At 42.3% G+C, this 24,866-nt stretch overlaps 1 protein-coding gene across 1 annotated transcript in view; it reads left to right on the top strand.

Moving 5' to 3' along the window:
* The window catches only part of LOC126365371 (neuroligin-1-like), a 723,598-nt gene that overhangs the window by 588,226 nt on the left and 110,506 nt on the right, over positions 1–24,866 (top strand). The window contains exon 7 of the mRNA XM_050008142.1: positions 8,282–8,361. Within this exon, the coding sequence (XP_049864099.1) occupies positions 8,282–8,361 (80 nt within the window). The remainder of the gene's footprint in view (positions 1–8,281; positions 8,362–24,866) is intronic.

Below are 24,866 nucleotides of genomic sequence, written 5' to 3'. Positions count from 1 at the left end.
CAGGGAGACAAAACACATCAAACAGCACTTCTTGCAAAACACATAGCATCAGAGCTTATCCCCTTAACGTTTAGGTTGAGAAATGTATACTCCTTCATTAGTTAACACATGTAAAGCACGAAAGGAAAACTAGAAAATAATTCACGCATCACGTCCCGTTATCCACAACACCGGCAAATGGCGGAGAAGAAGGTACAGGATTTCAATCCTCCTCTCTGGATGGTGCAGATTTCATGCTTTGTTTCTTTCGGGGCGACGCTACACCCTCAGATTGAAAAAGTTGTTTCGCACCACTCCGTGACAACATAACTTCGCGACGCGGAAGGGTAAAGAATTCATCAAAGTCCGCTGTGCAGTGGGAGGCGTCCCCACTCCGCTAAGTCGAATGCGAGAAACACAATCGGGAGCGATGAACATATTCATCAGATAAAGAAGAGACAGACAATGCAGCATCTGAGTGCCCGGAAGAGAATCTGTATAACCTGTTGCTCCACCGCGTCAAGAATGAGGAGGGGATAGTAAAGCAATATACACAGTAAAGACAAAACAACCGACGACGTCTCCGTTAAGTGATCGGAACCTACCGAAAAAGATGCTTATACTGGTGGAGGAGAGGACTCAGATGCAGCATTCATTTCAGCATCAATAGAACCGGCAAATAATTGAGGACGTAAGTTGCAAATGCTACTCTGAGATGAAGAAGTTGTCAATGGAGAGAAATTCGTGGCGGGCCGCATCAAACCAGAGCTGCAGATACTTGCTGGGTTGCAGAAGGTGAGTGCATGGTTTATGTCCTGTGCAGCACAGACAGGTGATCTTTGCAGTTCCACGAACGAGGGCATTGCCACCGGGCTGTGTGATTTCTGTCACCGTGTCAGTGATGCACGGCGCGGCAATACTCTCAGCGCGCTATATAAGGCGGAGCGGAGAACGTCTTCGTCAGTCTTCGATGGCTCACCTGAAGATGACTGGCAGGTGTCCAGTAGAAATACCGTGGAGTGAAGCTTATGAAGACCGGCTCCAATCCCGAAATCTCTTCGAATAACTTCTGCGAAGTTTGGAAGATAGATAGAGAGGTACTGACGGAAATTCGTGAGGAGCGGCTAGGGAGGGGGGGGGGGGGGGGGTGGGAGGGGGAGGACGCTGTGGTTGTACTTGGATAGCTCAATCGGTAGAGCGCTTATTCGCGAAACGTTCAGGTCCCTGGTTCAAGTATCTGTCTGACACACTATTTTCAACTGCCAGGGAGTTCAAATCAGCGCACACTCCGTTGTAATATGAAAATTCACTTTGAATTTATTTACTTCATGAAATGATATTCTGCCTATGGAAAGTGATTGGGGTATTATATATTTCTTTTTTTGTAGACAGAAACACAGAATACGACTACCTGCTATTGCTGGCACCAACCAAGTCGTGATTCTTGTCTTGAAACGATAAATGGCTTCTGGAGTTATCATAAAACAACAGCAAATATGAAATAAAAGGTGACACTGGCCTAGGAAAGACGTAGACGTTTTATTCACCCCGTCCCCCTCTCCACTCCCGGTCGTAATAGCTAGTGAGTGAGATCCAGACGATTCCAGCTACATCAGTGCCCTCTGATCGATCATTTTCGAAGGCATGCATCAGGTTTTCAGAGAGAACAGCGAAAAGATTGGATAAAATATTAGTTTCATTACTGTACCGAGAAGAAAGAGAAGTTCAGATAAGATTTAATTTATTTACCTTTTTGCAACATTCTTTCAGAAATACTGAGCTCATAGAGGGAACCAAGCTACTGATTGATTTTGTGTGAAGAATCTTTGAGTCTGGAGGTACACCATCAGACTTTTGAAGAACTATTATCCACACAAATCCAAAGATAGCAACGGCAGATGAGGGTGAGAACAACCGCGCAATTAGATCAACAACTCATATAGTCAAGATGTTGAAAAGAAAAATGCAATAGAAAATTGAAGATCTCTTAGATGACGATCACTTTGACTTTCGAAAAGGTAAGGGCGCCTGAGAAGCAGTTCTGAAGTTGCGCATGATGACGAAAGCGAGGGTTAAGAAAAACCAAGGCACATGCATGGCATTTGTCGGTCTTGAAAAAGCGTTCGAAATACAAAATTTGCCTGAAAAATGGGAGTGAGGTCTTTGGAAAGACGGATAATATAGAACATATGTAAGAATAGGCAATAATAGGAATGGAAGACTAAGAACGAAGTGATCTAATTAAAAAGAGTGTAAGGCAGGGACATGGTCTTTCGGCCCTTCTGTCCAATCTGCAGGGTGTCCCAGGAGGAATGGTCAATACTCAGGGGTATGACAGGAACTTTTATTCGAAGCAAAAAAGTTTGAAATGCTACTATGAAACACACATTACTACTGAATAAGTGCTCATGGCTTCTAAAGTATGCATTTTAGAGTCCACGTTTACTAGACTCTTTTTGCCTATTACCTCCTCCCAAAACACGGAAAGCAAAGAGTTTTCGGTAGAAGAGATTTGTTTCATAGTATCGAAGGTGATGAAGTGCTCATAGCTCAAGGTATCCATTTTAGAGGCCATATTTATTAGACTGTTTTGCTTCCGATTATCATTCCTGTAATATGCCTGAATACTGAATATTCCTCCTAGTACAACCTGTGTACATTCAACACCCAATGAAGTGAATAAAGTAAAGGTTTTTGGTGAAAGGATGTAAATGATAAGATTCGCTGATGAAATTGCTATCTTCAGTGAAAGTAAAGAAGAATCCAGGGGCTTTTGAATGCAATGAACCATCTGATGAGCACAGAATACTGATTGAGAATAAATCGAAGAAAAATAAAAGTAATGAGCTGTAGAGGAAATGAGATAAGCCATAATTTCAGCATCAAATCGGAATCCACGAAGAGGACGATGTTAAGCAATTCTCCTATTGCGGAAGCAAAATAAAAAAACGACGACGCAAGTCGTATATAAGATGCACATCAGCACAGGAAAAGAGGGAATTCCTGGCGAAGAGAAGTATGCTACTAGCAAATAACGGCCTTAATACGAGGAATAAATTCTGAGAATGTACGTTTGGAACATGGCAAGTCATGGTAGTTGATCGTGGACTGTGGGGAACCAGGAAAAGAAGAGTACTGAAGAGTCTGAGATACGGTGCTATAGAAAGACGTTGAAAGTCTGCTGGACTGATACGATAAGGAATGAGGATATCAGGGAATAACTTCGTTGGCAGGTAGGGGAAGATGTAGAGGGTCACGGTATAGGGGAAGACAGAAATTAGAATACATCCAACAAGTAATTGAGGACGTTTGGTGCAGCTGCTATTCTGAGATGTTGGCACAAGAGAGGAATTCGGCTTGGGCAATCAGAAGACTGATAAAATAACAAAATAAAATTCAGATGTTTTTGTGGTAATCTGTTCCGTAATTTCGTATTTCAAACTCCAATTTTTTAAGCTCACTTAGCGCTATTTTGAACTTCTGAAAATCGACTGTATGTCATTATTATTGATAGATTTTAATGACACAGCCGCTAAGACTGGAGCCAACAGTATCTAATCCTTTTATCAAAGATAGGCTTCGATACCTCAAAGTATCGATTTTTTCTCGATATTTTTATGAGTACGATACCTTTCTTACCACGTTACTCATGAGTGAATATCGACACCTTTCGTTCGATCCCGTGTCACTACCCATACACACATAGAAAACATAATAAGAGACACGTAGGAAGACAGATTGTTTGTAGTGGCGTGGCCTGCTGATAGTCGCTACTTCCATAAGCTGGCAGTAATGTTTCGGCAGGCTAAGAGACCGTGGGGTAAAGATTTCCGAGTGCAGCCACACTGCTTTGTTATATTAGTATCACAATCCGACACAGCAGCAGTCGCTACACTCCGTTCGCAATTAATACGGAGATAATCCGGCTAACCTGAAGGGCGGATGCGCGCGATTGCACGTAACCGATAAACGGTGCGTACGGAACTTGTGTCCGAGATAAGTCGCACGTGGCACGCAATCACGATTTGGCCGGACCCATTGGCTGGTAATCGCGATTTGGCGATTTGCGTAGATCCGCGCACTCTCTCTCTCTCTCTCTCTCTCTCCCTCTCCCTTTCCCTCTGCCGTTTGCGCCCTACCGGCTTTGTCGCCCTAATGAGTCGTTTAATATTGTACGAACGGATAATGCGCTAACTTAGGCTCGCCGAGCAACGGCGGTGCTCTCGGCGCTGCCCGTTTTTGCGGCTCTCCTGTGCGCTTTCACTCGTTAGCAAGTCAAATTTGTGCCGTTGCGCGACGCGGCTAGGCGCGGCGTGTCCGGGCAGAAATAAACAAATCCATTTCCCGTAGCGGTGACAGGTGACGCACGTGACAAATGCCGGCGATAGCGGCGCGCCCCCTGCGCTGTTTCACGCGCCGCCGCCCGCACCTACTCCCGGTTCCTGCAGGTAATCATACAAAGCTGCAAACGCCACGCCACACAAAACAATATCCGCTTTCCGAACAGTGATGGACGATATCGCTACCAGAACAAACTCCCCGGAAAATAAAAGCCCATTTCCGAAATGCCATGTCGCGCAGAACATCCGAACCAGAAGCTTTTATGGCCTCAGAGGAGGAGGGATGTGGGAAAAGGCGGTGGTTTCGGGGGGGAGGGGGGGCGAGGAGAGAGGGGGAGAGTTGTGCCGATATAAACAGCAGCGTGGAAGCGGGAGCATTGCATCTGGAGTCGACAGAAGCCTGCATTGCTCAAAAGGAAATCGCAGTACCTAACAAAACTTGCCTGCGTAATCCTATTTTATGTATTTATCAGGGTATGTGGGACCGTGCGAGCCAAAGTTACAGGGTGGTGCACAAACAACGGGCTCCGAGTATAAACTGCTCGCGAGTTACGCACGATTTCTTGCCTGCCACGAGCAGATACAACAAATAGATAAACATGTAATTATTAGATAACAAAGAAATAACAAGTAAGCTAATGCAAATGTCTATATTTACTCGATTGCCCTTGTCTTTTACAACACATTAGGCGTAAAAATGGCCTCCTTATGCTTGGAAACTAGCCCCGTGTTTGCTATCGTGGGGCTCTTAATTGATATCCAATGTAGGATCAAAATCACGATGTTGTGGAAACCACACTGAAGTAGGTCTACACCGAATTAGCACAAGGAGTGTAATGCAGTATTATAATAGCACTGACATAGATCCCACTTTGGGTAACTTGTTTCTCATATAATTTATTCACTAAATTAACTGATCAAAGTTCCCCCCGAAAATTATGATGGGAAAGGATTCTGATACGGGTGATGGTTCAAATGGCTCTGAGCACTATGGAACTTAACATCTTAGATCATCAGTCTCCTAGAACTACTTAAACCTAGCTAACCTAAGGACATCACACACATCCATACCCTAGGCAGGATTCGAACCTGCGACCGTAGCAATCCCGCGGTTCTGGACTGCACCGCCTAGAACCGCACGGCCACCGCGGCCGGCCTGATACGGGTGACTGTTTAACAGTTAAAAGCCGTCCTAAAATTATAATTACACTTATTTTCAATTATTCAAAATGACAGTCACAATCTCATTATTTATTTTGCCGCCAACCGGTTTCAACCCGCGATGGGGTCATCTTCAGGGCAATTTCCAGCGAGCGACCAAACGGTGTAAATTGCCCTGAAGATGACCCCATTGCAAGTTGAAACCGGTTGGTAGCAAAATAAATAATGCAATTGTGACTGTCATTTTGAATAATTGATTATAAGTAAATTAATCTCTGTTCATGTCCACACAACTATGTTGTCTAAAAATTTACATTTATTTTCATTAAATGGAACACAAAATTGATTAGATTTTGTACGAGGGTTGTCCAGAAAGTAACGAGCCGCATTTTTTTCTCAACCGAAACCAATGCTTCGAATGCGAAACGTTAGGTATGTATTATTTGAAGTTTCCTGAGTCAGCGAGCCAAGATTTCGTCACTTCCGACAGATAGCGTAGCTGCAGGACAGTTTCAAAATGGCGTCTATAGGTGATGTACGCTACAAGCAACGTACCGTCATTGAATTTCTCACTGCAGAGAACGAAACTGTGGCGAATATTCACAAACGCTTGTGCAAAGTCTTTGGGGCATCTGCTGTTGACAGAAGTACTGTTAGTCTCTGGGCATGGAGGGTGAGGTCATTAGAAGGCGGTTTGGAGGATCTCCATGATTTGCAGGGTCGGGGAGACCATCCACGGCTGTCACACCTGACCTAGCCAATTCGGACTTCCACTTGTTTTGGCCATTAAAAGGTGCCATTCTTGGAAGACATTCCCGGCGGGGTCAGGGATTTTCTCTGCCTCGTGATGACTGGGTGTTGTGTGATGTCCTTAGGTTAGTTAGGTTTAAGTAGTTCTAAGTTCTAGGGGACTGATGACTATAGATGTTAAGTCCCATAATCCTCAGAGCCATTTCAAGACATTTTGAGGACGATGAGGAGGTGATTTACACAGTGAGGCACTGGTTCCGCCACCATGACAAGGATTGGAACTGACAGGGCATACACGCCCTTGTTTCGCGCTGGAGGAAGGCCATAGAACGGGATGGAGATTCCGTGGAAAAATACAGTGTGTAGATGTAATACAATTCTTTCATATGTAATTCTCATTACGTTCAATGAAGAAGTGTTGAAGAAAAGAAATGTGGTGCATTACTTTCTTGGTAACCCTGGTACAAGGAACAATTATATATATGAAGTGAACCGAACTTGTAAATACTCCTCACTTGATAGAGGCGTTGGCAAGAACATAACACAGACGACACTGCGTGGTGTAGTGTGCTTCTCTGCTACAAGAAGGGGTAGCAAAGGAAACGGGTGAAACATGTGTTCTTTATGTGATCTCCTTTATAGATGAGCTACACTTTCTTACAATTAACCCAACAAACCGAAGTTGGCCGTGCTCCCTCCCCTGCAACCATCCTTACGTTCACGGTCCGTTTAATGCGACTTTTCAATGTTACGCTTTAATGTTTAATGGACGTCATTGTAAGCAGCACGCCAATATAAGTTATTTGAACATTACAGAGTCGCATTGTGTCAAACACTTTCTGGAAACCTAGGAATATGCCATATGTCTGTTGCTCGTAATCCACCGTTCGGCGGATATCGTGCGAGGAGAGGGCAAGCTAAGTTGCTTACGAGCAATGCTCACCACATGGAACAGACTTTAGTTTCCTCGTGGAAACTGAAGACGGACATCGGTCAGGAACACAGCAGCCATGTTTTATGATATCTGGGAACGGACGCCGGATTCTTCACACCAGAGTGCTTAACCGCTTTTTCTGTATCTTACTGAGGGCTGAACGAGCAAGTGACAGAGAAAAGATTGAGATCTTCGTTTCGACTGTTTCGTATCCCCCACGACTACAGAATCACGTAGAAAAATCCAGTGTGGCCGAGCGGTTCTAGGCGTTTCAGTCTGGAACCGCGCGACCGCTACGGTCGCAGGTTCGAATCCTGCCTCGGGCATGGATGTGTGTGTTGTACTTAGGTTAGTTAGGTTTAAGTAGTTCTAAGTTCTAGGGGACTGATGACCTCAGATGTTAAGTCCCATAGTGCTCAGAGCCATTTTTTAGAAAAAGCCATAGTGCCAAGAATATGGCATTATGTACCCTGTCAAAAGATACTACCAAATAAATGTATGATTTATACAGTACGTTCAGCCACAATATTTTACATTGGATTAGCCACTTTCAATCTGCGATTTAGTAGAATCACAGACAGTAACTACTAGAAATCTAGAGATGTCTCTCTCCATAACTAAGTGGTTAGCGCGGCAGAATGCAGTGCGAGTGACCAGGGTTCGATTATCGACCGTATCGGAGATTTTCTCCGTTCGGGGACTGGATGTTGTGTTGTCTTCATCATTTCATCCTCATCGACGCGCAAGTCGCCGAAGTAGCGTCAGCTATAAAAACTTGCTCCAGGTGACTGGTCTACCCGACAGGAGGTCCTAGCCACGCACAGATTTCATTTCACTAGTAGATGTTCTAAGAATTTTCTAATGAATAAAACGTCTACGCCCCTAGGTTTCAGGAAAGGGCGAGAGTCTCTCTTAGACTCCACTCACGCACGCATCCTTTTAGTAACACCTATGATCATCGCATTTCGTCTAATAACTTTAACATTAAAGCCATTGGACACGTTATGTAGTGTGTGATGTTCCCAGATCAACATAACATATTGCTGTGTAATCTCTTAAAAAACTTAAGGAAAGATTCGCCAGCGTCTCTGAAGAAGAATGCTACTGTGTGTTGCAGGGACCCCAACAGCGGACCTGGCGAGCCGCCGCCCTTCTGGGACACGTACGATGCCATCAACCAGCTCTACCTGGCGCTCGGTGAGTGCAACGCTAAAAGCCAAGTCTTATGGGAATAGACGACTATAGTGTCTAGCTTGCCATTTGAGCACAACAGTCTCCCTGAACACCAACGTTCAGCCTAAACAAATACTACAAGTAAACCAGGGAATGTAGAGCCTTTACAGGATAATAACCACTACCAATCACAATAGATGATTTTATTTAACACACCACCGGTTTCGCGCGTGTGCCCATCTTCAGGTGGTTAAATTCATCTACATATTTCTATACTCACTGTTGGAGATCACTGTTTGAATCAAAAAGAAATAGTGTGATGATAACAGACACAAATGAAACATTTGGAAGTTGCTAAGCGACGCGTGTTGTAAAATATTGTGGCACTTACACATAGTTGGTATATCCATATCATTTTCATATTACATTTATTACGTCTTTTTTACAAAAACATTTCGTTTTCTACACGTTAACTGTATATTAAGGACCATGCTAATTATTGCTGCTTCCACGTTATGTCTTTGTTAAAATAGTGGCACTACTTTATCAAAGATATGATGTGAAAGAACCAATAATTAGCATGGTGACTAATATAAAGTTAACTCGTAAAAAAAAAAAAAAAAAAAAAAAACATGATATGGTTACACCAGCTATATCTAAGTCCTATAAAATTTTACCGCACTTGTCGTTTAGCCACTTCGAGATGTTTCTTTTGTGTCTGCTTAGTCACTATCACATTATTTGTTTTTGATTTAAACAGCGGTATCCAACAATGAGTATGGAAACATGCACATGAATGTAAATCACCTGAAGATAGGCACAAACCAGAAATTGGTCGTGTGTTAAATAAATCACCTTCTATTGTGACGTAACGGTTATTATTCTACATCCTATAAACGAACAATCACGGTGTTCAACTGCCTCCATTAGAATAAAATACACGTAAAGCCTTTGTCTCTTTCAGCAATGCTAGACACGAAATATCTTATTTTTTACTAATCGTTTATCTCTGCATATCTACTTTATCAAGCACCCTCAACAACATTTTTAGATCCTCTTTTGATTGATTTGAAGCTGACCGCCAGTATGTCCTCTTCTGTGCCAGTCTCTTACAGCACTTACACGGGACGCCATCTATTATTTGTTGTATATAGTCTAGTTTTTGTCTTCCACTGCAGTTTTCTTCTCTTCTCACCACTTATTATCATGGAAATTGTTTCCTAATGTCTTAAAGCATATCTTACAATTCTGCACCATTTTTTTCAATCTTCTTCATCTTCCCCCTCCTCTTATTTGACGCTACATCCCTTGATAAACCTTGTCCTGTTCAACACCCTGCTTTATCCATCTTTTCTGTGCTTAACAACAACATTATTTTTAGTGGACGGTGTTGCAGGAACTCAAATAATGAATTAGAGCAACTTATACTAGGGAAATGTACACTGAAATGCAAATAAATAAATAAATAAATAATAAAAAACAAACGCTCAGGGAAAACGCTGTTCAGGACGTATGGTTAGGCTGGCAGAAGAATGGATACCAAAAGTATATTGAAAGAAAATTATTATGTTTTGAAACAGTATATATTCATAGGAAATGTGTTATAATACAAAACTCGCAAAACATGGTATTCGACTGAAAACGACGGAATCCAGTACGGCGTCTTCTAAGTTTTGCGACGATGCAAAAACTGACTTGTCTTATTCACTCGTTTGCGCTACTAAATGCTGCAGAACGTGAACTCCGCGCTGTGACGTCACGAAATTCGACCATCTCCTCGTTCACGAGTTCTTTTTCTCCCCGTGTGAGGACAGTTTCGCCCCACTCTCGCAAACATATATAAACCACAAGTATTTGGTGAAGCTACCCAGTTGTCCTAGAAGAAAATTAATCATTTTCAAATAAACGCAAACGACCTATTTTTGATCCATTTGCTGTATAATATTTCACCCAAGGCTATGAATACTGCAGCCTGGTTTTAATGCATACTAACCGAGCAGCCAGCTGGGATGGACATGTGTAGGCTCTCATCAGTAGAGAGAAACACTTGAGTTTGCATTTGGAGCAAACTATAAATAATCGCCATTCACTTGTTGTGTATTTTCTTACACCCATATTTGTTAGCAATTGTCGCACGTTATTACAAGAAATAAACTCTTTCTCTTTTGTGAAGGGTGACAAGGAATCTTTTTCGCTCTTAGGACACCAAATTTCGTTTCTGATAAAAGAAATTATTTCTCAACCAGTCTAGAAACTAATAATTCAGACCACTCCTTTAGAAGGCTTAGATCTATGATGAGATCTCTCATTCCCTCTTGACTGGAACCAGATGTGTTTCATAACGGCCTTTCGAAATGTGTCATTCTGACCAGCTGGTGCATATTCTTCTTCCCATAACCCTGGGAGACAGGCAAATATGGGGCCAGTTATCTTTTCTGAGAATGGAACGAGGCGTCTAGCTGAGTCTTGATTCAGATATGTGTCCACTTAATCCGGCTACTTCTATTGACACCCTTTGTATTCATCGAACAAAACGAAGTCATCACTATGGTTCCTCTGTTCTCACCGAATCATTGGCGATTCAAATTTCACACGCATCCGTTTGACCACTGTCGTAAAAGTTCTGTGCACAACTTCTACACAAAATGATGTAGTCAAAACTTACATGGGTGTCCAAGTTTTACTTTGAAATAGACCAAATATTCTCTTCTTGCAAAGTAAGTTATGTCTTTCCTTTGCTGAAGAAACGTGTACTCCGCACAAACGAAAACAATCACTTCTGTATGAAACACGCATTTTCTATGTGATCAATCCATTTTAATTCCTGTGAAGGAGAAAAGCAGCAAACTAGCAACACGCGTGAATATGAGCAAATTCAGTTAATTAGGTAAATGATAATAAAAATAAACCAATGCAATGTTATAAAGTGGAGAAAGTATACTGTAAAATATAGAACACTGTTTCTAATTTCAGTCGATGCGTCAGTCACTATTCTCAGTAAAAAAAATTAGAAACTGCGTCAGATAAAACAGAGGTTCCCTGAGTATTGGAGGCTGTACGTCGTTGCCTCTCTCCGACCAGGAAGACCACACATCTAGCCGAGGCATGACGTGACCTAGTAGTGCAGTTTAACGTGGAACAAGTACCACGGTCTAATTTAATTTTTTTTAACGTAAACACATCATTTCCGGTGTCCGCGCCCGGTGGCTGAATGGTCAGCGTGACGGATTGTCAATCCTCTGGGCCCGGGTTCGATTCCCAGCTGGGTCGCGGAATTTTCCCCACCCAGGAACTGGGCGTTGTGCTGTCCTCATCATCATCCTATCATCCTCATCGACTCTAGATCGACCGGCCGGAGTGGCCGTGCGGTTCTAGGCGCTACATTCTGGAACCGAGCGACCGCTACAGTCGCAGGTTCGAATCCTGCCTCGGTGTGTGATGTCCTTAGGTTAGTTAGGTTTAATTAGTTCTAAGTTCTAGGTGACTGATGACCTGAGAAGTTAAGTCGCATAGTGATCAGAGTCATTTGAACCATTTGACTGTAGATCGCCGAAGTTGCGTCAAATTGAAAGACCGGCACCCGGCGAACGGCCTGCCGACGGTGGCTTCAGCCATACGATTAAATAAGTCAATTTCTGAGGTACGCATGGAAGATCTGAAATTTTATGTGCTGAGTTGCTATTGCCATCTTTGGGATAAATTCGGAAAATGATATATCGTCGATATCAGATCTTTATTGTACGAAGATCTGAAGTAGTATCCACGAAGTTTTTGTTGCCATCTTTTGCTTAGATCCGTATCTTTGTGTTTAATGACGAGTGGCGAACTTTTGAACGTCTTAAAATATTTATGTATACTATAGACTGGCTATGTTATATGTTTATAAAATAAGAAATATTGATGAAAAAAGTAATCATACAACAGTTTTCATAATCGTGTCATCAATCCCTTCTCATAAACTACAGCTACCCAATAAACAAAAGGTATTTTCGGAATCAGTAGCGCCAGAATACCCAGGATAAGGTCAAAAATTCCAAACGACAACAAAAACCTTTTCATTTGGCCCCCAACGCAATGATGCTGCTTAACGAGTTTTAAGCTGTACATCACCCCATCTCGTTCCAGGTACAAACGGTCTCAATAAGTAAATGATCAGCATCATATATTCGCTTCAATTTTGTACGTTCCATTTGCATCATCAATGAAAGTATGTCCTCCTTACTTTCAGAAACGAGAAGCACTATGTGACTTCTATGGAATTCCGTATCTCTGTTAGACATATGTAAATCATGTAGTAGGAAATTCACTGTCAAACGCCAGAGACGTATCTTCTATACAACACCTTCACGTATTTTTTTTTTTTTTTTTTTTTTTTGTTATGAGATATTGCATTATCCACCTGTGACTCACAGGATATATATACTGCATTATAATTTGTGGCGGTTAAATACAATACACTTAGAAGCTTTGCTTACTAAGAACACACATGATAATGGGCGGTGTTGTATGAGCTCGACCCTAACACCTATGGTCGCGAAATTTTGCGTGGATGAATTTTAAGGCGGTGCACGGAAATCACCAGAGTACCAACTAAAGTACCTTTACAGATACGCTGAGCATAGGTTGGCGGTGGGGCACCACTTAAGGAGTCTACAGCTGAATTCCTGGGCAACCTACACAAGATTCGTAAAAATAACCGTGGATGTTGATTGGAGTGTCCACCTATAAAAGTAACGCGATGGCACTCTCGAACTTTCGAGTACGGGAGAAACAAACTCACACACTATGTTTACCTTGCAGCAACTGCCCCTCCCCCCCTCCCCCCTACTCAGTCACCATCACCACCACCGCCACCCTCAGCGATATCCCGTCTTCAGCTATAAGGAAAAATACTGGTGGAGCTTTCTTTCAGTCATCAGTCTTCAGATTGGTTTGATGCGAATCGCCACGAATTCCTCTCCTAGGCCAACCTCTTCATCTCAGAGTCCCACTTGCAACCTATGTCCTCAATCCTTTGCTAGATGTATTCCAGTCTCTCTCTTCTACATTTTTTAACCTCTACAGCTCCCTCTAGTGTCATAGAAGCAACTCCCTGATATCTTAACAGGTATCCTATCGTCCTGTCCCTTCTCCTTCTCAGTGTTTTTCACATATTCCGTTCCTCTCAGATTCTGCCCAGAACCTGCTCATTCTTTACCTTATCAGTCCACTTAATTTTCAGTATTCAAATGCTTCGATTCTTTTCTTTGTCCATTCCCCATAGTCCATGTTTCACTACCATGCAATGCTGTGCTGTAAACGTACATTCTCAGAAATTTCTTCCTCAAATTCAGGTCTATGTTTGATACTAGTAGACTTCTCTTGGCCAGGAATGCCCTTTTTGCCATTGCTAGTCTGCTTTTGATGTCCTTCTCAGTCCGTCTATGACTGGTTATTTTGCTGCCTAGTTAGTAGAATTCCTTGGCTTCATCTACTTCCTGACCATAGTCCTGATGTTACATTTCTCGCTGTTCTCATTTCTGTTACTCCTCGTTACTTTCGTCTTTCTTCGATTTACTCTCAATCCATATTCTGTACTTATTAGACTGTTCATTACATTCGGCAGATTATGTAATTCTTCTTTACTTTCACTCAGGACAGCAGTATCATCAGCGAATCGTATTGATATCCTTTCACCTTGAATTTTAATCCCACTTATGAATCTTTCTTTTATTTCCATCATTGCTTCTTCGATGTACAGATTGAACAGCAGAAAGACTGCATCCCTGTCTTATACACTTTTTAATCCGAGCACTTCGTTCTTTGTCGTCTACTCTTATTATTTCCTCTTGGCAAATGTAAAATATTATGATGGTGCAGAGGGCAACTGGACTTAGTGATACGATAGAAGAAAAAGAATAGAAAAAATTAACTTCGTAGGATATAGTGGCACAGCCTCCACAAGATTCAGCCGATCTCTAAGCCAAATAGGTTTGTCTTTCGTCAGCAGCAAATTTACGATTTTGCAAGACGGTCGAATATCAGTTTGGAAGTGGGCTTTCAGAAAGCAGATTAAAGATGCGACTGAAATACGGATGTCGTTGAATCTGACAAACCGCCAAAAGCGCTGTTTGCAATTTGTACTAAACCTGGGAGCACTTTGCAGTGCACGCTATACCACCCACGTAAACGGTTTGATAGTTATGTTTATGCTTATACATAAATGCGTGAAACATTTCAGAAATCGTGTACACGACAGATCACAATACATCCCGCTTCAATTAAAAGAAAAGTTCTCTAAGTTTCTACGAAACCAACGGCAGTGCGCTGAAATTTAAACATGAGCAAGTATTTACTATTTTGGAATACAGTAAAATATGTGGCCTTTAGAAACGACCGAGAACGTTTTTATGCTTAATTCCAGAAAGAAGGGCCTCCGTTCAGCAGCATCAAGAGGGTCTACATGAACATCCGTGACGACGGCTGTTTGTGAATAGCTACTCGAGTGGTAGGATGCCCAGGGCGAGGCGAGGGAGCGTCGTAGAGCTTTACAGAAGCTTAGCCGTGACTGGCGAGTTTGGTGAGAGGCATTTCGCAGACGGCCATCTGGTGAAGCGACCTCAGAAGTCTTAAATGTAAGCCTTCCGCACTTAGGGTGCTTCAGAACCCTAGGCAAAAGGGCTCAGATTCACGCTCCAATTTAGGTGTTGAAATGCAGAAGGGAGCTGAAACTGACGGCATGAGAGATTTCCCTCGTATTAAACGACGAAACAGGGTTCCTTATGTCTGACAAAGTGAAGAGGCACAAAGTGCACATCTGGGGAACCGAAATTCACAGACAACCCCAGAACATACACGTATTCGCTTAAGCATATCTTTTGAATCGTTTCAAAAGGGAGATACTGTACGTGAGTCAGCTTTATTTCAAAAGCCAATGGTCAAGCGATGGCTTACTTCGATATGCCTGGAAACTAGCTAAATGCCACATCTTGAATTTTGATTGCTCTCTTGTTCACTATCACAGAGAAGTGCCATGAAATGTCAATAACTATTTGCCACGGGCAAGCGCTAATTACGTAGTCGCCTCGGTGACCTGGCTGAACCACCCTGAGACTTCTGTCAGCCTAAATTTGTGAAGACTACCCCACCTTCATTACCTCCAAATCTTTTAGCTGTATGAGACAACACAGCGAGCTCTCTGGCAGCGCTGTGTTGTTCTCAAAGTTTTAAACATGGATGCTTGATTCAGTGACCGTTTATAAATTAAGGTTGGAACAAATGAGCCCTCTGTCACAATTTTTAGTCTTATTAACCAGGTTTCAACACTTCTAAGAGTGCCTTCATCAGAATTTAAATGGTTAAAGTGGCCTGTAACATAATTACCAATTTATGGGAGAAGAAAATTTTTTTATATAAAAGTGTAAATGCTGTCTGACAATACAGGACAGAGACGTATAAAATAAATAACAGGCCAGAAGGGCTTTAGTCACAATTTTTTTTAAATAGCATAGCTGCTTCTATTCTACTTTCGAAAGAAAAATTCAACGATGAAATCAATTTACTCAAAACGATAGCAGTTGGTAACTAGTACGAACATTGCGTGGTAGATGACCTAATTAAAAAGAAAACTGTTAAAGGAGTTACTACGCTCGACACTTCTACCATTGAATCTAACCCAAAAAATATTTTTCTACTCCTTCCTTGAGACCCGTGTTCTATCAGATCCAACGGCTTCTTCGTAATAAGTACAACTGCAACATTACCTTTTCTGCAAGTAATAATCTGAGAAAAAACTTCATTCATAATTTAAAATCGACTCGCCCCCCTTTAGAAGGTTCTGGAGTCTATAAGATTTTCTGAGCCACCTGCTCTTCTTACTACGTATGACAAACAGGACGTGCCTTTACAAACACATTTAAGAAAAAATGCCATTACCACCCAAAATTCGTTTTTTGCCACCCATCTTCTGATTACAGGTCACGCGCCTAAAGCTATCTACGGTATCAACATTTTGCACACCGAGAAGAAAGGGCGTAGATTAGATATTCTTGAAGAATTACAGATTTTTAAACATCTTTCTCGAAATGATAGCCTCATTCTCAATGAGGAGCTGCAGTTGCGTAATAAAAATTTCTTTAACAGTATGAAGCCGTTACTTGACATTTAATATCAGCTCTCAAAAAATCGTGCAGTTACCGAAATGTTTTTTTCCATCTAAGTCAACTCATAATTTTTCATTTCTTAAATGGTTTATTGGCTGTATTTCATGTTATATCGTTTTCTACAGGTTGTGTCATTCTGCCTATTTGTATAATTCTATAGTGAAGTTTTTATACTTCAAACTGTACTTCTAAGCTCTGATGTAGACAAAATGTTACTTTATCTGTCACTGTTAAACAAAATATTGCCTTTTACATCATATACTGAATAATGTTGATCATAACATTCGTCTGTCTACATTTGAATGTTAAGTAGCCAAGTTGTGCTTGCGGCTACTAGATGGCACTCTCGGTGCAATGTTCACCTGCCCGCTGTTGTTAATGTGGGCGCCTCAGTCTGGAGCACGACATGTGCAAGCTGCCCGTAGTGGCTTGCCTTCCACACATTTTACTTTAAATTGTGACCAAAGCTGTTTCGCTTTACATTTATTTTATGCGTGACTTGTAATTACTGCTTCTTTTTATACTTTTAATCAGTTTTTAGACTGTATTTCTATGCTTTTACATAAGCAAAATATTACCATTTCTGCTGTTGTCATATAAAACTTTGCCTGTGAGTTCAAGTACTAAATACTGTTCATTTTAACATTCAGCTGTCTATATTTTTAATGTTAAGTAGCCTCCTTATATTTACAGCTACCAGATTGCAGGCGCCAGCGCCTCAGTCCGTTGCTACCTGTGGCTTTACAGATATGAGCAACTCATAGTGGCTCGCATTCATCCATTCTTTTTTAAAATAAGTTTTTTTAACTAAAGCCCTTCTGGCCTGCTATTTATTTTATACGTAACATGTAAGTACTGTCTCTGTCCTGTATTGTTAGTCAGCACTTACAGTTTTAGATAAATAATTTTCTTTTCCCATAAATTTGTAATTATGTTATAGACCACTTTAAACATTTAAATTCTTATGAAGGCACTCTTAGAAGTGTTGCAACGTGGTTAATAAAATTAAATATTGTGACCGAGGGCTCATTTGTTTCAACTGTGTTGTTCTACTTGAGTAGACTGGTGCGTTCGTCCCTTCTAAATTCTCAGTCAGAGTTTCATCTCCGTACAGCTATCAAGTGATTTACGAGAGCGCAATCAGCGTAGTTGTGTTTTTGTTCTGTGTTACGAAAATGTACCAGCGGAAATAACAGCAGGGTTATGCAGTCAAGTTCTGTGTTAAACTTGGAGAAACCACAAGGGTGACCTTTGAAAAGTCGAAACTGGCCTGTGGCGAACATCCCTTATCAACAGCACAACTTTTTCGATGGCACAAACCATTTTTGGAAAGCCGAGAACATGGTGAAGATGAACGTCGCTCAGAGAGATCTTGAACTTAAAAAAAAAACCAACGAGAAATTCGGTCGTGTGTGTGCTGTTGTGAGATCGGGCCGCCTTTTAACAATTAGGATGACCGGTGACCTGTTATACTTAAGTACTTTCACCATGTATCACATTTTGAACGAAGAACAGAATATGCGAAAGATTTGAACCAGAATGGTGCCGAAAAACGTCACCACTGAGCAGAAGGATAATTGAAGATAAGTGTCGGTTGATCTTCTTGAGAGGATTGGCAATGACCACGAATGACGATGTGATCACTGGTGATGGACTACGATCCTGAGACAAAGCGGCAAAGTTTGGATGGCACACTGAGACATCTCCTCGAGAGGAGTTTCGAACGAGCAAATCAGAGATCAAACCGATGCTGATTTCCTTTTTTGGCAGTAGGAGCATGAAGAATTTGTTCCTATCGGACAAACTGTCAACCAAGTGTTTTACAAAGATGTCCTTGAAAGGCTCAGGAAAAGGGTGAATCGAATGAGATCGGACACTGCACACCAGTGGATGCTGCATCATGCCAAAGCCCCATGTCACACGGCCACTTACATCATTGAATTTTTCACCTCAAAAGGCGATTCTGTTGTTCCACAGTCCCCGTATTCACCAGATCTGAGTCTTTGTAACTTTTTTCTTCCCCCAAAAATGAAAAATGTCTTAAAAGGACTTCGTTTTGTGATTCCGAAGAACATTCAAAAGAATGTGGCCGACATGTTAAACGCCCTACTAATAGAAGCCTTTCGGCGCTTCTTCCAAGACTCGGAACGACTCCGAAGGAACAGCTTTGAGGGGGACAATATTGTTGTTTGAAAAAGAATAAAGACTTGCCAGATGAATAGAAGTCAGTCTCATTACTTTTATCACACACTTGTGGTAAGATTTATTGTTATGGCTCCAATTGGCCCTGATACGATACAACGCTTATTGTTAACTTTCCTTTACAAATGCAACGCTCTTTCCAACAAATATATGTCTTCTATTCGTCTACTTCATTACGGATTTCACGTTTACGTTTCATTTCATGTTGCTTCCTAGTACCACCTCTACATAAACTTGGAATTTTAAACACCGCCTTCTCCACAATACGATGTATTTACCCAAACATATGTCATAGTCTGTGGACCTGTATCTGTTTCTGTAAAAAAATTACATAAAATTCGTGGTTTTTTTGCACCTTAGGCCTAAACATTATAACGTGTGCGCATTTCTTTTTGTTTTATTGCCGAGCTGAAACCATATTAATTTTGAAAGTGGACTTATAAAAATCGACTTGCATTTACGTGCCTTTTTATACAGCATGCCATCTGTTAAACACTCTGGGGAATTTGTTTAAAAAGTTATTAATTTTAAATACTTTTCCCGAGAGCAGTGGCAGTGTTCGGGCTGTACTTACGTTTTCTGTCCTGTTGTACATCTCTGTATGGCCCTCTACGTTACAATTACACTCACTGCTTTTCACACATTTTACACTCCTCTCACGTAATATCACACGTTTTCATATCCAGAAAATAGCTTTGAAAGAAAACTTGTGAACGTTTGTTGCAATATTTTATAGTGCGCCTGCTGGGAGACAACTTATTTGATTTGTATGTTTGTGTGCAAGAGAAAAAGACGGCAGGAGAGAGAGAGAGAGAGAGAGAGGGAGGGAGGGAGAGGGGGGCGGGAGAGAAGATTGAGAGGCAATCGAGGACCTCTTACATGTTATGTTTTCAAACAGTTTCTTGTTGCATAGCTTTGTGTGCTGGCTCATAATTTAAATGTTTGTGTCAATGAGCATTTAGACTGGTTGTGAATGGGTGTACCTTTGGTCGTGGTTGCCTTGTTAAGTTTAAGATTGTCTGTTGTTGGTTCTGTGTTGTAGATACATGGAACACAGTCTCAACAGAACTCCGCTGGATAGACTCAGCTACACACAGGAGATAACACAATACACCAGATAGCCAGACAGAATGCGTTCAATACAAAAACTAAACAAAAAAATAAAAAAAACATTTAAGAAACAAAGAAAGGAAAACTTAACAACTACCTCAAAGGCGCAGGAACTCTAACCCAACAAACACAGAGAACACAGGTAAACACGAACACTTTACAAAAAACGCTGCCTGGCACATACAGCGTATTGAAGAAACAAGAACCATAAATGTCATACCCCGCATACCCACTCCGTTGTTGCCGATAATGTCATACAGGAAGATCACTACCCAAATAACGTTTAAATTGGTCGCAAGATCCTCGTAGAAAAGCAACCTCTCCGAGAAACGCATAATAGCGATGAAGTACAATATACAGTAGAAGGAAAGAAAGTTTTGAACGAACACACAAAGTAGTGCAACAAACCACACTGTTTTCAACTCTTAATTAATTATACAAAGATACATCCTTAAAGAAAGTATAGCATATCAGACATCCTTGACTAACCAAAAACAAGTGCTTCTCAATAATTCCCCTCCCTCTCTCCACCCTTCTCCCCTCCTCTCAACCTACCCCAACCGCTCTCTGTCTCTCGCAAAAGCAAAATGATTAATAAATGAATAGCGACAATAACATAGCGGCTCTTTATGGTTACAAAAGTCCTTCCAAAAATTTCACTTCTGTGTATGAACATGTGTGATACTAACTGATAGTGAGATGCAAAGACCTGAGAAACGTAAGTACCACTACTCCTCTTGGAGAAAGCATTTCCAGGAAATGACCCTTTAACAAATTCTTCCACATACTTTGCTGATGGCTTGCTGTCAAATTATACAGAAACCTGGCAAATGCGAGTAGGACTCGCACTCCGAGGGTTCCGCACAAACTTGATTATTTAAACAGATGCGCCTGGTTCACCTATAGGTTTTGATAAGTGAGCTCGAATCTATCAAAATATGTGGTATAACTGACAGTACCTTTTGATTGCACTGACTCAAAAGCTTAATTTTTTTACACCGCCAAGAGGTCGTAGACGGCAGGGTTTGACATAAATTTCAACTTCATACCTTTATCTGTTCCTGAGAAATAACTGTTTCCGATGAACGGCGAAAACAGAAATATATTCAGACCAACAGGAGGTGAAACATAAGTGCCCATTATATTTCAGTAAATAGAAAAAGGAAATACGTTGCGTTATGCAGAAAACGGAGTTTAAAAACCGTAATTCCATTTGGAAATTCTAACAAGGTTATTACCCTCACCAGTTAAAAGCCAGTCACAATCTGTGCCTTTAAGTCGCACATGACGGTTGTACAGGGTGTTTCAAATCGTAAAGCTCTACCTGTGAAAGCCAGCTGTCCTTGTTCGAATCCTGGTTGGAGCGTAATTTTGTTTCGGCACACAATATCATGTGAACAGTTATGTATAGACTCTAGAGCTTCTTTTTTCGTTTTCGCAGAACTACCTTTGTATGACATGCTGCCTCGTGAGTTTCTAGTCGGTTTCCTCCAGTTAAGCCTGACGAATTTCTTGGTAGCAGCCCGTAAACGCCAGCGTTGGCGAGGGCGGAATTTCTTTCAGATGCGTGCGACTGAAAAATTTGCTACAGTGGAGCGCGTCAATATAAAGCCCTCTATCGGAGACATGTCACTGGTGTATTCGCTCGGTTGCATATTTTGCGAGGGCGAACGAAGTCGGTGCAGAATAAGGAACACGTCGAACGTTAAACAGATCTTTACTGCGCACCGCCAAGAAAAATTTGAAATATAGCGATGCTCGAAAAAGTGTCTTCTTTGACGTTGCTGAAAATATGGAAGCACCGTGAAATAAATGTGTGGTAATCGATAGGAAGACTGCTGGCTTGATGACACTTATTCCTGCCTCTGCTTGGTTGCCCGAGAAAAAAAAATGTTGGTGTGTCATCGATGCATGACATCCCGAAGTAAAAGCTATTGACTTGAATTAAGAAACAGATACACTGTCTGACCAAAAAAATGAGGCACCCTGAAGGAGAGAAGGAAAGTAAATGAGACTTTGCAGCTTGAGAGATTGCATCACGTTACTTCAGTGATCACAAAAACAAATTAAATTGTCAAAGAACTTGGCAGCATGAGCCCACTTACACGTATGACGTAGCACGCAACTGGTCTGGATAAATGCATAGGTACAGATGGGAAGGGTGTCACCTAGATATCTTGGATACTGACACTGAGATGGAATTGAAGTCTGATAAGGATCACAACTAGTTGTTCTTGTAGCCCACTAATGTCTGTACATGAGCTGATGTGAGCGGCCGAGGTTGGCAGGAGCGGCGCTTATATTCACTTCTTGCAGGGGGTGCTGTGGACGCGGCTCTGTCTTTGTCAGCAGGCTATTTGCTGACATTTCCTCACCCCCTTCTCTGGTTTTCCGTTCTTAGTCTTCGTTCCGGCGCTTGTGGTTACGCCAGAACAGCATTTATCCCCAGGATGGATTTCTTGTGGTTTTTGAACAATTTTGTCCAACCCCTGTATATAACATAGAACCTACACTGATCAGCCATAACATTATGCCCCATAGACCTATTATAGATACACACCCGACCAGGAGACAGCAGCGTCACCTGGCGAGGAATAACTGCTAGTCAGGCACACGCATGGTGCAAGTAGTATCAGTAGCTGGCCATGTGCGGTACGAGCATTTCGGAAACGGCATCACTTATTGCGTGTTTGAGTAGTGCTCTGGTGACCGTCTTACACAAATGGGGAAACCAAGGTGAAACCACCTCCAGACGTCGCGGGGTCGGCGGCCACACCTCCTTACAAATGTCGGACGTGGTAGGCTAGGCAGACTGACAAAACAGGAGAGGCGGCGACCTGGCTCGGAACTAACATCAGACTTACTGGCCAGAGTAAGTATGTGTCTGAACATACTCTCCTAACGATGGACCTCCGCAGCTGATGTCCCATGCATGTGCCAATAGTAGCACCACGACATCTGCAACTACGACTGGAATGGGTTATTTGACCTTCGGCACTGGACGTTGATCCAGTGGCAGAGTTTTGCATCGTCTGATGAATCCCGATACCTTCTTCATAATGGGGATGGGAGGGCGCCAATCCGTCGCCTTCCAGTGGAACAGCTCGTTGACACCTGTGGGACGGAAATAAGTTGGTGGCGGCTCCTTTACGCTCTGGGGAACATTCACGTGGCCATCCATGGCGCCAGTGGCGCTCACGCAAGTCACCACTATGCCCCTCCAGATCTCTGAAATAAAGTGCATCCCTCACCATAACACCAGCATTAAACACTGTTGTGCTTCTCCAGAACATTGAAATAAAGGGCACCCACGCCCTAAAAAGAGGATTAACACAACTGTGCCTCTCCAAAACATTGGAAGAAATAATTCCCTGCACCATGACACCAGGATTAACATGACTGTTCCTCTACAAAACACTGAAAGAAAGGGCACGCCAAACGACACCAGTATTAACACCGCTGTGTCTCTCCAGAACATTGAAAGAAGAGGCACACACACCATAATACCAGGATTAACACTGCAACGCCTCAACGAAAAATTGGAAGAAAGAACTCCCACACCATGACACTAGAATTAACGTCGCCGTGCCCCTCCATAACACTGAAAGCAAGAGCACCCCACACCATAACACCAGGATTAACACTGCTGTGCCTCTCCAGGACATTGAACACCCCACAGCATAACACCAAAATTAACACAGATGTGTCTATCCAAAACACTGAAAAAAAGAACTCCCCACACCATGATGTCAGTATTAATATGGCTGTGCCTCTCCAGAACACTGAAAGATTTGGTTGGTTTGGGGAAGGAGACCAGACAGCGTGGTCATCGGTCTCATCGGATTAGGGAAGGATGGGGAAGGAAGTCGGCCGTGCCCTTTCAGAGAAACTATCCAGGCATATGCCTAGAGTGATTTAGGGAAATCACGGAAAACCTAAATCAGGATGGCTGGACGCGGGATTGAACCATCGTCCTTCCGAATGCGAGTCCAGTGTCTAACCACTGCGCCACCTCGCTCGGTGACACTGAAAGAAAGGGCACCCCACAACGTAACACTTAAATTAACAGCGCTGGGCCATTCCAGAAGACTGAAGATAGGGCACCTGACAACTTAACACCAGAATTGACATTGCTGTTCCTATCCAAAACATTGGTAGATAGAATTCCCCACCATGACACCAGGATTAACACTGCTGTGCGTTGTTCCCTTTCCCCCCTTTCAAACCAACCACCTACTGTGCCTCTCCCGAACACTGGAAGACAGAACTACCCACACCATAACACCAGGATTAACACCACTTTGTCTCTCCAGAACATTGAAAGAGACGGTACCCCACACCATAACACCAGGATTAACACCACTTTGTCTCTCCAGAACATTGAAAGAGAGGGTACCCCACACTATAACACCAGGATTAACACCACTTTGTCTCTCCAGAACATTGAAAGAGAGGGTACCCCACACCATAACACCAGGATTAACACCACATTGTCTCTCCAGAACATTGAAAGAGAGAGTACCCCACACCATAACACCAGGATTAACACTGCTGTGCCTCTCCAAACCACTGGAAGAATGAACTCCCCCCTCGCCATGATGCCAGGATTAACAAAGCCATGCTTCTCCAAAACACTGGAAAAATTGAATTTATTGCTAGGTCGCCATCATACTAGTTGACGGTAGTAATCGGGGGTACTGCAGAACTAAAATTCCTTGCTGCACACAATGCGACACCTTTAATCAGGAATTCATGCTTCCTGGTAATGGCACCACTACAAATGCAGCATTTCAACTTGTGGTTCTAATGGCAGCCTAAGTGTGCGACGGTAATTCCCTAGTCTAGCTGGTACTAGTCTCTGACCAATTCTGCAGAATATTGCATTACTTTTCGTTGATCCATTTTGGACCGTGGGACGACGGCTGGCATGAACTTGGTGCAATAATTTACCAACAGCCGTATGTATTGTAGAAATTTATTTTATTTTATGAACTTCTATGTGCTACCAGTTTCGGCATTACATTGATGCCATCTTCAGGCCCCACTCGTCATAGTCGTAAAATCGCTATACACGAA

Source organism: Schistocerca gregaria, chromosome 1 (assembly GCF_023897955.1).
Source record: "Schistocerca gregaria isolate iqSchGreg1 chromosome 1, iqSchGreg1.2, whole genome shotgun sequence".
Taxonomy (NCBI): Eukaryota; Metazoa; Arthropoda; class Insecta; order Orthoptera; family Acrididae; genus Schistocerca; species Schistocerca gregaria.
The sequence above is the reverse complement of the archived record's forward strand: the minus strand, read 5'-3'. Positions and strand labels throughout refer to the sequence as shown.